The 16,095-nt window shown below is 41.1% G+C and overlaps 1 protein-coding gene across 2 annotated transcripts in view; it reads left to right on the plus strand.

The window, feature by feature from the left end:
• LOC126298720 (polyamine-transporting ATPase 13A3-like) overlaps positions 1-16,095 on the plus strand; it is a 218,197-nt gene that overhangs the window by 33,297 nt on the left and 168,805 nt on the right. For both annotated transcript variants that reach the window (XM_049990147.1, XM_049990146.1), the window contains exon 2: positions 15,520-15,746. In XM_049990147.1, the coding sequence (XP_049846104.1) occupies positions 15,520-15,746 (227 nt within the window). The remainder of the gene's footprint in view (positions 1-15,519; positions 15,747-16,095) is intronic.

Here is a 16,095-nt window from a genome sequence, read left to right on the forward strand (position 1 = left end):
TCTGAAAGGTACCGACTGGGATGAAGAGCCATGCCGACTCCAGTGCCGTGGCCAGAGGAGCATGGTACATCCATCCTAGTGCTTTTCAAACTGCGCATGTGCAATGTGAGCAGTCTGACACTTTGCATTAGCCTGGTGATGATGCCATTGTGATGAGGGAAAAACAAATCACATGTAGGAATGGGCATGGCCCCCAGGGATAGATGCATACTCTTGTTAATTAATTGTGCCTTTCAGAATGACGAGGTCACCCAGGGAATGCCATGAAAACATTCCCACAGACCATAACTATCCAACGATTGTTGCAGGATGTTTGCTTTCAGATGTTTCACATTGTACACACGAGAGGGCATCTGTCCCATGGAGCATGAAACATGATTAATCTGAAAAGACATCCTTTCACCACTCAGTGGCATCTAGTCACAGTATTAGAGGGCAAATTCCAGTCTTTGTTACCATTCAGCAGCAGTCAGCATGGATGCATGGACCAGGCACCTGCTGTGGAGGCTCATACACAGCAACATTCACTGGATGTTTTTTGAGGAGATACTTCTGGTAGCCCCTTGGTTCATCTGGGTGGTCAGTAGCTCTACAGTTGCCCATCTGTTTGCCCATACACATCTTCATAGCCATTTTTCACTCCTGTCATCTATGACCCATGGTGCACTGCAGTTGCCTCAGTGCCAGTTTTAGGTGGTGCCAATTTGCCATGCATGGTATACTTTAACAGTAGCAGCATGGGAAAAATTTTCCAAACTTAACCATTCCAGAAATGCTGCATTCTTAGGCTTGAAAGCCAATGATCATGCCCTTTTGGATGTCAGATAAATTGCTTCATTTGTGCATTATGATGACAACTGCATTGTTTTACGCATCTGCCTGACGTGCTTTATATACCTTCCACTGATAGTGCTACTATCTGCCATCTGTGAGTGGCTACTGCATGTTGGTGTCGAATAGAGCCAGTGGTCACTTTATTGCAACTGGACTGTGTAGTTATTCCATTTCAGATTATCTTGTAACCACAGATGTGGGAATCTGAATTCAGTTGGTTGATTATTTACTGTTGTATTATTGCCTTTTGTGTGGTACAGATGTCCATGGAAACCACCTGTTTAATGTTGATGGCTAGTTAGTCTGTGAATTAGACTAGTTGTTGAATTGTAAAGTAGAAAAGTTCACAGCTTTCTGTACTGCTGCTGTGTTATTCCCTTCTGAGAGCAATTGCTTAGGAACAATGCAGCCCATTTCTTTGCCATTCCTCTGATATCATACAGTTAAATTTTTAACAGGATTTTTTTTAATGACCCACTGTGTCAGGAGCATTTGACAAATCTAGAAATATACCTGTAATTCCTTGTTTTGTTTCCAAAAGGTCTAATATCATATTCATTCAGTCATAGCTATTTTTGTAGATTTTTTGTATCTAAACCCATGTTGAAATTACTTAGTAGACTTTAGCAGTGAAGCCTGTTACTATTTTGTGCAATTATTATTTTTTTAATTGTCAGAGAAGGATGATGCAATTGTGATAGACCAATAGCTGTTCATATGTTTTTCTCCTTTCTTGAAAACAGAAATAACTTGTCCAGTTTTCAGTAACACTGAGGATGTACCTGTCAGTAACTCACCTCTGTGACTCATAGTATGCCTACATTTTTGGATGACAGTTGTTGGAATACTACCAACACCAACTGTCTTTCTTAACTCTCCTGAGGGCTTTTACATCATTATCTTTAGTGAGTGCAGTAATTAACAATGACACTGTGCACTTGTGAATTTTCTGATTCACTGGTTAGCCTTGTGCACCAGTCTGGGCAGATTCTTTCTGGACACTGTTGTTACAAATAATCCAGAATAGGAAATGGCCATTAAAATGCAAGTCATGGAACACACCTCACTGAGCAGGGTTGGAGAGTATGTTGGAAGTTACAGTAGAGAAAGACCCCAAAGCAGTGCTAAAGTCAGTGATCTGCACCAGGTTCAGAAGGTATAACCCTTCTCAAGACATGAGGTTTTCTCTAGCTCAATCCCTGAATGCATGTGGTGAAGGAACCTCATGTGTTGAAGTTTCAATGCGGAAGGGATGGCAGGAGAGCTTTGCAGTAAGACCCTTGAGAACCTCGTGATCTACGTTTATATTATGAGCAACTAAGTGTTGTGTTGTTGTCTTCAGTCTGAAGACTGGTTTGATGAAGCTCTCCATGCTTGTCTATCCTATACAAGCCTCTTCATCCCTGGATAAGTACCCCAGCCTAAATCCATTTGAACATTCAAGCTTTGATCTCTTTCAACAATTTTTACGCCTTAGCTCTTTGGTGTTGGGGCTACAACAGACCTTCGATAATTCATTTTGTGTCCTGACTAAAAGGGTTGTTATAGCTAATCACACTTTTATGTTGATGACTTGGCTATTATTATGACAACTATCAGTTTTAGCTCATTCCAAACGTCTCCCTCTACATTTTTGGCTTGATTACTTGTGGTTCTCTTTTGGGGTTTGACCTCCTCTCTTCTAAATTTCATGTCAGTGCAGGCTGTTTGGGGAAGGGTACCTCGCAAGGTACATAATTTGTGATCTATGCACCATGCCCTTTGATCTCCTGCACCTAGTGTTAAGTGGAATTATGTCCACTTCTGAAATCTATTGCAGTAGCCAATCTGTTGTAGAAGGTTGTCGTGTACCATCATGGTTGTAGCCTCGACACTGCAGGGATTGCACTACTGTTGCTTGAATTGTAATTTCCCCATGTATGCTGTGTAGTAGGTGCCTGTCCAGTTTGAGGCACCTGGACTCCCAGCAACAGCTACTAAGTCACCCATGGCGAGAGCCTCAGCTGGAGTGACTTCAGGGTGGATGATCCGCAAATGAAACCACCTCATCCATACAGGTGGCTATAGAAAACAAGACTTTAATCCAGCGACATTCAATCCCTTGGCATTTTCATCTTTGACCACACCATAGGATGAGAGTCAAGCAAGGAAAAATGGAGATGGATAGTTTGTCCAATTCTTGGTATGCTCAAGAACGGACCGAGGATCTTTTGCAAAAATGTATACACGGCTTTTTTGTTGTTGAAAGTATTGAGGATATGTTCAGAGAAGTTGTTGCAGTAGAGAAAATGAGAGTAGGATCTTTATTGATCAAAACTTCGAATACTAACAAATCGGGCACTTCAGGCTTGTGACAAGGTTGGGGATGTACTGGTCACCACATCTCCTCAGAATGAACTCAACAGGATTCAAGGTTTCATCTTCAGACCTCCTACAATGATGGTAGGCAGTGGTTTTGAATGGAGCAAGTGTTATGAATTCCACAAACATCAACAATTGGTCTTGTCACTACCACCGCCTACCAACATGGTAGGAGGTCTGAAGGAGGTCAGTAATTGACCAAAACTGGTAACTACTAAAATTAAGGTTTCTTGTGGTTAAGATTATGTTCATTTTGAAGTCTAAATATAACCACTGTTTTCCATGAGAAATGTTCTCAAAAATTACAATCACTTTAATCCCAAAACCACTAATATGTTCAAAACATCGTCCCTTTATACAACCGGATCGGTACCAGACAGCAGAGTGAATTTAGTAAGAGCATAAATTGTACAGCTGGAGACAGAAGCCACTCCGCTGCAAGCTTAAGTAGAATAGCGTGTGACGTTTCCTTGTGGTGGCACTGCATGGTAGCTGCACATGCCATTTTTGATGCACATCTGTCAGTGCTGTCTAAGAGAGCTGCCTCCTGGTGGCTGAGGTTAGGCACTGTGTGTCAGCATGGGCAGATTGAGTAACACTCGACAGCTGGTGCCTTGTGTCCTGCTGAATGGTCACCTGGAGACAGTCAGCACTCTTTCTTTCTCCAGCCACCAGCCAATGCAACATGCACGACATTGGTCACTTTAGAAAGCCGGCTGGTAAGCTTTCACCTCTAAAGCTTTTTTAGGAGCTAGTCAAGGGAGGGATATTAAAGGAGTGATATAAGATACTATTGAATAATTATACATGCTGCAGAAGCAATGACACCCTGTTCTTCAGGCCTCCCAGCCAGAAATGTGTGCCATGGTGGTCTGGAGGAATAGCTCCAGCTATCAGATAATATAGACGGGGACTTGGACACAAATGTCGTCTTTCTAAGGAACGTCTAATAGCTTTTCAGAAACTTCGTGCGAAGACACAGTCATTAATAAAACAGACACAAGTGAGATGTTGGGAACAGAATGTATCATGTGTGAGAGTCCACATCCCATTCTCTCAAATATGGACTAAACTCTACCACATTTGTGCCACCAACTGTCCACAGTTAGTGATGACATCTGCGCTAAGCCCGTTATCATTACTGAATGTTTTGTGGCACACGTCAGTGAAATGTCTGCATGGAGTAAGCACCATCCTAATTCCTGACTCGGATTTGCTTGGCAGAGCAAAACTACTTTTCTGTTTTTGTACAAGGCCTCAAGTCATACAATGTTACAGTTACTGAATGGGAGTTCTGCAGCATTTTAGCAGTGTGTCAAGAACAGCCCCTGGTCCTGATAAAATGTGCAATCAAATGCCCAAACACCTTAACAATGACTACATAAAACTCATGCTCAGGCTTTTCAATTGTATTTGGTGAGAAGGGAAATTTTCCTCCCAATGGCTGGAGTGTGGTTCATGGTGTGGGTTACTGCAGTCATGTCCTAGTTCATGAACCACGGGCAACGTATGTGTGGCCGAGTAAGTGGTCCAGACAGTTGGGATACCAGTTACTTTGGAATAAGGCTGGGCATCTCAGACATATTCTGAGGCGTGGTCACCTTTGTGCTCATACGGCAAAGACTACCAAATCGACCGGTTAGTCACTCAACCGTTAGAGGTAAAACCCAATGGGACTCGGAGCAAGTAAGGCTAGCAACCTGCTTCCCTGGTACTTTAAATATGATGCTGACAACAATCAGAGCAAAATGCCTTGGACCTTTGGAGGTGACGGAGTCCCACCTCTAACTGACAAACCAGGGACTCCTAAGATACGACTTGGCAAAAAAATGGTAATGAGATGGGGAGCTATTAATATCAATGGAGGCTACTCTGGGAAGAAGGTAGAGCTGGCAGAGGCTGCAAGTAAGATGGGGCTGGACGTTCTAGCTGTTAGTGACATTTGGGTAGGGGGTAAGAAAGAAGAGGAAATGGGAGAATACAAGGTCTACCTGTCAGGAGTCAATGCAGGAATAGCACAATGGGGTGTAGGGCTTTACATCAGGAAAGAAATGGAACCCATCATAGTTGCAATAAGGTATGTAAATGAACAACTGATGTGGATAAATTTGACAGTGTCTAGCAAGAAAATTAGGATTGTCAGTATATTCACATAGTGAAGGTACAGATCAAGATAAGATGGATAGTTTTTATGAGGCACTCAGTGATGTAGTTGTTAGAGTAAATGACAAGGACAGTGTTCTGCTCATGGGAGATTTTAACGCCAGGATTGGAAATTGAACAGAAGGGTATGAAAAGGTTATGGGTAAATTTGGAGAGGATATGGAGGCCAACAGGAATGGGAAACTCTTGGATTTCTGCGCCAGTTTGGGCTTAGTAATCACAATCTCCTTTTTTAAACATAAGAACATTCACCGGTATACTTGGGAAGGCAGGGGAACCAGATATGTCATTGACTACATAACAGATCAGGAATTCAGGAAGGCTGTGAGGGACACATGTGTATTCAGGGGATTCTTTGACGACACTGATCATTATTTAATCTGCAGTGAAATTGAGATTGTGAGGCTGAAAGTGCAGGTGGTCAGGTCCATATGTAGGAGGATAAGAGTGGAGAAACTTCAGGATAAGGAAATCAGGCACACGTACATAACAGCGATCTCAGGAAGGTACCAGTTAGTTGAATGTAGTCAATTACAGTCATTGGAAAAGGAATGGACAAGGTACAGGGACACAGTACTAGAAGTGGCTAAAGAATGTCTTGGAACAGTAGTGTGTAGAAGTAGGAAGAAGCAAACAGCATGATGGAATGACACAGTCAAGGCAGCCTGTAAAAGGAAAAAGAAGGCGTATCAAAAATGGCTACATACTAGAACTCGGGTAGACAGAGAAAGTTATGTTGAAGAAAGAAACAAAGCCAAACAGATAATTGCAGCATCCAAGAAGAAATCTTGGGAAGACTTTGGAAACCGGTTGGAGACTACGGGTCAAACTGCTGGAAAACCATTCTGGAGTGTAATTAGCAGTCTTCGAAAGGGAGGTAAGAAGGAAATGACAAGTATTTTGGACAGGTCAGGAAAACTGCTGGTAAATCCTGTGGATGCCTTGGGCACGTGGAGGGAATATTTTGAAGAGTTGCTCATGTAGGTGAAAATACGATCAGTAATGTTTCAGATTTATAGGTAGAACAGGATAGGAATGACGATGGAAATAGCATCACATTTGAGGAAGTGAAGAAAATGGTCAATAGATTGCAGTGCAATAAAGCAGCTGGGGTGGATGAAATTAAGTTGGAACTCACCAAATACAGTGGAATGTCAGGTCTTAAATGGCTACACAGGATAACTGCAATGGCCTGGGAGTCGGGACAGGTTCCATCAGACTGGACAAAAGCAGTAATCACACCAATCTTTAAACATGGAAACAGAAAAGATTGTAACAACTGCAGAGGTATCTCTTTAATCAGTGTTGTGGGTAAAATCTTCTCAGGTATTGTTGAAAGGAAAGTGCAAGTATTAGTTGAGGACCAGTTGGATGAAAATCAGTGTGGGTTTAGGCCTCTTAGATGTTGTCAGGACCAGATCTTTAGCTTACGGCAAATAATGGAGAAGTGTTATGAGTGGAACATGGAATTGTATCTATGCTTTAAAGATCTAGAAAAGGCATATGACCGGGTTCCTAGGAGGAAGTTATTGTCTGTTCTAAGAGATTATGGAATAGGAGGCAAACTCTTGCAAGCAAGTAAAGGTCTTTACATGGATAGTCAGGCAGCAGTTAGAGTTGACGGTAAATTGAGTTCATGGTTCAGAGTAGTTTCAGTGGTAAGACAAGGCTGCAACCTGTCTCCACTGTTGTTCAAATTATTTATGGATCATATGTTGAAAACAATAGACTGGTGGGGTGAGATTAAGATATGTGAACACAAAATAAGCAGTCTTGTATATGCAGATGACTTAGTTGTGATGGCAGATTCGATTGAAAGTTTGCAAAGTAATATTTCAGAGCTAGATCAGAAATGTAAGGACTATGGTATGAAGATTAGCATCTCCAAAACGAAAGTAATGTCAGTGGGAAAGAAATATAAATGGATTGAGTGCCAAATAGGAGGAACAAAGTTAGAACAGGTGGACGGTTTCAAGTACTTAAGCTGCATATTCTCACAGGATGGCAACATAGTGAAAGAACTGGAAGCGAGGTGTAGCAAAGCTAATGCAGTGAGCGCTCCGCTATGATCTACTCTCTTCTGCAAGAAGGAAGTCAGTACCAAGACTAAGTTATCTGTGCACCGTTCAATCTTTCGACCAACTTTGTTGTATGGGAGTAAAACCTGGGTGGATTCAGGTTACCTTATCAACAAGGTTGAGGTTACGGATATGAAAGTAGCTAGGATGATTGCATGTACTAGTAGATGGGAACAATGGCAGGAGGGGTCCACAATGAGGAAATCAAAGAAAAACTGGACATGAACTCTATAGGAGTCAGGGCGAACAGGCTTAGATGGTGGGGTCATGTTACACGCATGGGAGAAGCAAGGTTACCCAAGAGACTCGTGGGTTCAGTAGTAGAGGGTAGTAGTAGTCCGGGCAGGCCAAGGAGAAGGTACCTGGATTTGGTTAAGAATGATTTTGAAGTAATAGGTTTAACATCAGAATAGGCACCAATGTTAGCACTGAATAGGGGATCATGGAGGAATTTTATAAGGGGGCTATGTGACAGACTGAATGCTGAAAGGCATAATCAGTCTTAGATGATGATGATGATGATGATGATGATGATGATGAATGGCTGGAGTGTATTATTATTCCAGTCCTGAAAATGGCAAAAGACTCTCAAATTCTGGCTAATTATCAAAACATCACTCTAATAAATGGGCTGCATTATTTATTTGAAAGAATGCTCAAACAACTATTGGTGCTTGGAAGCCAGAAGACATTAGTTACAATTCCAAGATGCCTTTGGTGCACTCTGATGCATCACTCACAAACTGATCTATCTGGAATCTGCAGTATAAAATGCTTTCACACATTGTGAACATCTGATGACTGTTCTTTGACCTGGAAAAGGCTTACAATAGCACCTGGCACCATCACATCCTGTTCGTACTGTGTGAGTGGGGCCTCCAGGGTTGTCACAGCAACCGATATGTACAGGAAACTGGAATCCCACAGGGATCAGTCTTGAACATAACCCTCTTTGCCATTGCAATCAATGGTATCGTGACTGCAGTGGGGCCCACAGTCACACTGTCAATGTATGTAGATGACCTTTGCCAGTATCACATCTCCACATCATTATGCACAGCAGAGTGCCACCTTGAGAGGGACATACAGGAAGTGCATGACTGGGCCCTGAATCATTTTCTACCACATAAACTCATTTTGTTCACATTGGTCATCTCGTGCCTGTGGCTCCCATCCAGGAATTTACTTTAGTAACCTGTTACTTGAAGTCACTGAAAATTTCAAGTTTTGAGCTCTTTCCCTGAGGTGTGTGCCCCAAGTAGTTTTGAGTTCCTTTCACCCTCTGCTCTTTCAAGGATTTTTAAATTTTTGTATGCATATTATATTTATCTAACTGCATACACTAATTAGCCCTTTATTCTGTACAGTCTTCATTTTCTCACCCCATTTCAATTGTACTGAGTGTAATGACCCTTCTTGTGTATTCTAGAGTGATGTGGATTGTGCAGGATACTTAAGTGTACTTCTTGTCACAGATGGCGTGGCGTGGTGCGGCGCGGCGCGCTCCATCCATGATTGCTTCTGCGCCAGAATACAGTTCCCATTACCAGCTATGGTTTCTGGCTACCTTTGTTTCCTCCCACTTTTAACTCCCTGTTGTAAGCTAACATCACTCAAATCAACCCTAACAAGGAGGTCACAGATCCTGGGGTTGACCATCCTCCTTTTCTCATTTTACGTGAATTTCCAATGAAACAAGGGACTCATAGGAAAGATACTTATTTCCTTAAACCCGTTGTTATCATCATCATCATCATCATCATCATCATCATCATCATCATCATCATCATCATCATCACCACCACATCGTGTGTGTGTGTGTGTGTGTGTGTGTCTGTGTGTGTCTGTGTGTGTCTGTGTGTGTCTGTGTGTGTGTGTGTGTGTGTGTGTGTGTGTGTGTGTAGAATCTTAATAATTCTGAGGGAATGGCATGTATTCCAGCAGCCTTGCCTCCAGATAGGTCTTTTAGTGCTCTGTCAAAATCAGTTTGCAACATCGTATCTCTTGTCTTATCTGCACCTACTTTTTCTTCTTATCTTTCTATAATACTGTCCTCAAGTTCAGTCTCCTTATACAGACCCTCTCTGTATTCCTTCTACTTTGCAGCTTTCCGAATTTGCTAAGCACTAGCTTGCCACGCGAATTCTTGATATTAGTATAGTTGTTTATCTTTTCTCAAACGTCTCTTTAATTTTCCTATGGGCAGCATCTATCTTTCCACTAGTTATACATGCTTCTACAGCCTTGCATTGGTCATCTAACCATTCCTGCTTAGCCCTTTTGCAGTTTGTCACTCATTTTTTAGATGTCTGTATTCCCTTTCGACTGCTTCATTTTTGTATTTTCTCTTTTCATCAGTTAAATGCAGTATCTCTTGTTATCCAGAGATTTATATTTGGCCTTGTCTAACTATTCGATCTACTGCTGTCTTCCCTGTTCAACCTTTCAAAACCACCCACTCATCTTCTGTTGTATTGATTTTTCCCTGTTTCCATCCTATGTTGCCCAGTGTTCCCCCTGAAACTCTCGACAATATTTGGTTCTTTCAATTTATCCAGGTCCCATCTCCTTAATTTCTTACCTTTTTGCAACTGCAGGTAATGTACATGATCTAGTTACATTAATGTTAGATGTCAGTGTGCAGTAGTCACACACAGAAGGCACCTCGAAGCACTAGCAGCAAAGGGTATAGAAAGCATATTGGGGGACATGGAAAACAGTGCAGTCATTGTCATAATGTGGAAACAGAGCGATTTATCTGATGTCCAAAAGGGCAAGAGCATTGTATTTCGGGCCAAGGTTGGAAACATTTTTGAAATTGCCTAGTTTGGAAACTGTTCACATGCTGCTATGGTTAAAGTATATCGTGCATGGCAAAATGGTGGTATCCAGAACTGGTGATGAAACTGTGGTGCCCTGTGGGCCATAGATGCCACGGGTGAACAGTGGCTGTGGAGGTGTGCCTGGGCAAACAGGCATGCATCTGTTGAGCTACTTAACACCCAATTATACCGAGGTACTATCAAAAGTGTCTCCTCAATGACCATTCAGCAAATGTTGCAGTGTTTGGGCCTTTGCAGCAGGCTCCTGCTTCATGGAGCTGACTTCTGTTCATTGGCAATGAACGCTGGAATATGCATGCCAGTACTGCAACTGGATTTCCACTCAGTCGCAATAAGTAACCATTCAATGCTCCATCAGACAGATGACCATTGGCATGTGCTGCATGAAACATCTGAAAGCAATCGCCCTGCATTCATTACAGTCTGGAGGATGTTTCTGTGGCATTCTATGGGAGATCTTGTCAATTTGGAAGACACAATGGATCAACACAAGTGTGCATCTATTGTTTGAAATGATATCCACCTTATATGCAATTTGTTTTTCCTCAGAATGATGGCATCTACTAGCAGCACAATGCAATAAGTCAAATTGCTCCCAGTGTATGTGCATGGTTTGAAGAGCACCAGGACAAGTTTACCATACTCCTCTGACCACCATACTCGTTGACCGTAAACCCAATTGAGAATCTGTGAGATGACCTCAATTGGGCTGCCTCTCCCATGGATCCTCAGCTGAGAAACCTAGCACAGCTGGATGTGGCACTGCAGTTGGTATGATTCCACATCCCTGTCAGTACCTCCCAGGACCTCATTGGCTCTCTTCCTGCATGTGTCACTGTGGTCTGCACTGCGAAAGGTGGTTATTCAGGCTATTGACAGGTGGTCACATTAATGTGACTGGAAGTGTATTTACGCTGTGTGGCACATGAACATTAATAGTGACTGCTGTGAGACTGAAATGATGGGAGAAGGCTAACAGCGGTATGTGGTATCTGCTGTCGACAGATATAGCCTTTTATCTCTCTGCACTGTGAGGTAATCCTTTTGTGGAGGTTTTGAGTCCCTTAGTGCAGTGATTTCAGAATCTTTGAAATGGGTTTCTTGTAAATGCAAGCACCAGGTCCACCCTGTGGTCAGGTGTGGATCTAAAGGGGTTAAATCTCCAATGTACTGACTACTGATGTAAGCAAGTTATTATGATTGTATTAATGCTTTTTATATATTTTATTATTATTATAATTATTAGAACCTAAGTATCTGTGACACGTTAAATATAGGATTGATTAGGAGTGATGACAAATTATTTTTAGGGACAAACAATAAAAGAACTGTGACCCCCCTACTCCCAAACTGAAACCTGGATCTGCATCTGCCTGTGATAAGAGTTTGACTCTCTCCACATGTAACTGGAACCCTGCTATGTTCCACCATAAGGTTGAGTCATCTTACTAGTGTGATTTTCCCATAATCTTTTTATTAAGGTAGGGAAACTACTATGGAAGGTACACTAATTTGTGCAGCCAAATTGGTCCTACAGTCACATTTCAATGTTCCAGTCATCAGTACTATGGCTGTCTTCAGAGTACCCAATCGAAGACAGTGAACTGTGATTAAATGACCTTCTACTCATACACTTTGGTATTTAGTTCTTTAATACACATTTCTTCTGAGGAGAGAAGGTGGTGGTGCCATAACTATTTGCCATACATTCTTTAAGTGTTCTGAGTCCAGTAGGTGGATTAATCAGGAGGTGTAAGCAAGTGGCTTATGATGTATGCTTTCCTGCTGCAATTGTTAGTGATGTGGAGGAGACAACTGATTTTCTCAGGTTCATCTTGCAAGTGCAAGTTTGAGTATGACTGACTCAATAGGATTTGTGTGGTGGAGTCCTGTTTTCCAAATTCCCTGAATATATTTTTCCGGTAATTAATACATGGTACTCATGACTCGAAAAAGCATCATTGCCTGATCAGTTCACACAAAGTATAGGGGAAGAAACACTTGAATCCATTTTCACACACTGGTTTGTCACATTTCCTACATGTTACAGATCTGTTCATTCAACGGCATTGCCACAGTGGCAACACTGCTTCCCGTCAGATCACCAAAGTTAAGTGCTGTCAGACTTGGCTAGCACTTGTGCCACGATCCAGGTCTGCTGAGTGCTGTTAGCAAGCAGGGTGCACTTAGCCCTTGTGAGGCCAATTGAGGAGCTACTCGATTGAGAAGTAGTGGCACCAGTCACAAAAGCTGACAATGGCCAGGAGAGCAGTGTGCTGACGACATGCCACTCTGTATCTGCGTCCGGTTACACCTAAGGCTGAGGATGACACATCAGCCAGTTGGTACTGTTGGGTCTTAAAGGCCTATTTGGATGGTGTTTGTATTTTACAGATCTGTTTTGCACTGTAGTGGTGTGTCTGTAATGCTGCAACTTTGGTGAACTCTGTAGTTATATGGTCAGTGCGATATTGTAGAGTTCACACCATCACCTTCTCACACTCCACTGCATATATGAGGGCTCTTTTTTTATCAAGATCTTTTTGGTGATGAAATTAAAACCAAAGTGACAATTTGATGGAGCTTTGTGCAGATGTATTGCGCAGTATGCCTAGCATGCCCACAACTGTGTTGCATTGTGCTCATCAGTTCTGAACACACAATGAGTACATGAAGATGCCTAGAGCAATAGAATCTCTCAGCAAGTATGAAGTGCATGCTGTCATTCAATTTCTTCATGATGAGGGATGCAGTGCAGCTGAAATTCGATGATGAGTGAGTAATGTGTATGGTGAAACTTTCGTGAGTGGCAGAAAAGTGCAGCAATGGTGCAGGAACTTTGAAGCAGGATGTATCAATGCTCATGATGCAGGCAGTCAGGGAAGGAAGTGAGTATCAACCATGATTTTGTTCAGCAAGTGAATCCGGCAGTTCAAGAAAATCATCAGTTCACAATTTCTGTGTTGTGTGATTCATTTCCCGAAGTTTCAAGATCAGTTATTTATACTGTCAAGAGTGAGAGACTCCAGTATCCCAAACTCTATGCAAGATGCTTCCTGAGATTGTTGATGGATGTTGTTGTTCTTCATACCGTTTTATCTAAAGAATTGGAAACCATGATGTGAAAGTCATAATGATAATAGTAGAATTATTAAAAGAGACTGGAAGAGCAAACACTGTGGCTTCTTTTCTGTGAGAGTAGAGGAGAGTGGAGAAAGATATGGGAGGGTAACTGCACTTCTGGTAGGCTGTTGGTAACCATCTGAATGGTAGTGTGATAGTGGCAGAAACAGAAAGAAATAAGGAAAAGTAATGTAATAGATATTTTAAAGGATCAGTATTCAAAACAAAGAATATAAATTTAAAAAATACAAAAAATAGTGTCGTAATGGTTCCCTAAATCAATTTGATATGAATGGGCCATTGTAGTTATCAAGAAAGTGGAGTGGAATGATTGAATGAGTGAATAAACAAATTAAGACCTTCATGTTCCTGCAAGCCTCTGGGGAATTAAGGGTCAATGTGGACAGAACTGTGCATTACTAGGACAAGCTTAATATACCTGAAGTGCAACAAGTGCCCCTGTGGTGCCCACTAATGACAGTTTCTTTTCAATTTCTGACCACTCTATTGGCACTTAGCACACTTGTGTGTTGAATATTTTTTAACAGATGTCTGTACCAACTGGATTCACATTCATGTGGTCGGCGATTCAAATCCCAGTCTGCCTGCACAGATTTAGATTTTATGTGGTTTCCCTGAATCCTTTAAGGTGAAACCAGGGCTAGTTTTTGTAAAAGTGACATTTTCAGTTTCCTTCCTAATCATTTCCCAATTTGAGCATGTGCACTATCTGTGATGATCTCATTGTCAACAGACATTATACTCTAATCATATTTTGTCTTTTCATATAAAATGTGCAAGTTCAGCGACATTGCCGTAAGACCGATTGCTCCTGTTAGGATCATAAATTTCTGTTTTGTATATTTTTAGTCCCTGATTTTGTCTGCCTAATACTTTAGTGTACCTAATCACTTATCTACACAGTGGAAAGCATTTACACAATAGAAAGTACTTAAAATTATGCAGTACATCCATACATACTCATCATGTATGAACATAATTGAAACAATTGATGGTACCAAAAACCACATCAGAGGACATTTTGGCTCTAATAAAACGCATTGATTACATATTCCATTTTGAGAATATGTAATATCCGCAGGTCTGATGAAGAAAAGCTCTTAGGTTTCACACTGGATGACAGTGTTGATATTCCACAGTGCTTCAACTGAGTGTCAAGGCCATAAGTTTTTGGTGAAGTGGCTTTATCACCTAGCTGGAACTACTAGAACTTTTCACTAGCAATATATGCTTTAAAAGTCTACATTCATACACAAATATGATAGGAGAAATTAAACAAAAATTGTTTTTGCCATTCAGAGTTCACATTTATCCAAGAAAGGCATTAAATAGAGAGATGTCTAAAACTGTGGCAACCTTACCTATGTGTTTGCATAATACTATAAAAATACTCAGTATGAAACATTTATTCTATAGTGGAGTGTATAATGTGGAATTACTACTGTTCTGTTCATAAACACTGGCTGTATACTAACTGAACACAGGTTGCTTCCCTGATGGCGAGATGCTTCAACATTTGAGTCAGCCAGGAATGTATTCTTGGCATGAGGCGTTAATGACTGTCTCATGTGTTTGTGTAAATGTATTAAAAATCAGATTTTATTTAGTGTAAGATATACCAAACTAAGAGTTTCAGATCTTCTAATAGTTTACATTTCATCCTTTACGAAAGCCATTTAATTTATATCATGAATCCCACACTGGTGCGGATTTACTTTTTGAATGTCCTGTTACATGGTGGCAATGCAGTAACTGTAGCAGCTGATACTGCAGCATGAAATTTCCTGGTCTTCCATCTTAAAATTTCCTGATGTGTCTTTTCACAAGACATCACCTTGAGCTTAGAGTTAATTTTTTTATTGATTTTGTGTGTGTGTGTGTGTGTGTGTGTGTGTGTGTGTGTGTGTGTGTGTGTGTGAATTTAAGTTGCTCTTTCAATTTGGGTTTCACATGCAGCAACCTATGCTAAGTTCGTTTACATCTGTGTTGTTGTTAAAGTAATCTGTTAGGGTAATGAAATAAAATCCTAGTTAAATAGTCATTGTAGATGTTTTATGTGTACATAACATCAGATTTGCATATATTTGATTTTGCAGGAGTCCGAAGGGCAGAAATATTTTCATGCAGTGGTTACAACTGATGGCGTTTGTAATGATTATGCCATTGGTCAATTACGATATTTTATCCATCAGGAACTGAAGTTTATATGGAGCAGTAGCTTAAACAGATTCTATCGACTGCATGGACTGGATGACCAGAGTCTAACGTTGTCTGAAATTCTGGATGGAAGCAAAGGTCACAATTCTGAAGTACGGCAACAGATGTAAGTGTCTCATTACACAACAAATACTATGCACACACTGTCATTTTAGTAGTGATTCATTACATTCTCTGAATGAGACTTCCAAATGTGACCCATAGAACACTGGAACCAAAACTGCTTGCCTTCTCCGTCATGGTAAGCATATGTGAGCAAGCACGTTCACTGTGGAATCCTGTCTTACCACAAGTATATTTATCTCATGTAGCATAAGGGAATATTTCAGCTATATGTCTAGCACTGTATCATATCAGTAGTAGCAACAATAACTTACAGAACACATCATCATGTTTAATTTTTGGTAAAAATATGTCCTTGTATGTTATAAGCTACCTAGTACAAAGCAGAAATA

The sequence above is a fragment of the Schistocerca gregaria genome, chromosome X, assembly GCF_023897955.1.
Source record: "Schistocerca gregaria isolate iqSchGreg1 chromosome X, iqSchGreg1.2, whole genome shotgun sequence".
Classification (NCBI taxonomy): Eukaryota; Metazoa; Arthropoda; class Insecta; order Orthoptera; family Acrididae; genus Schistocerca; species Schistocerca gregaria.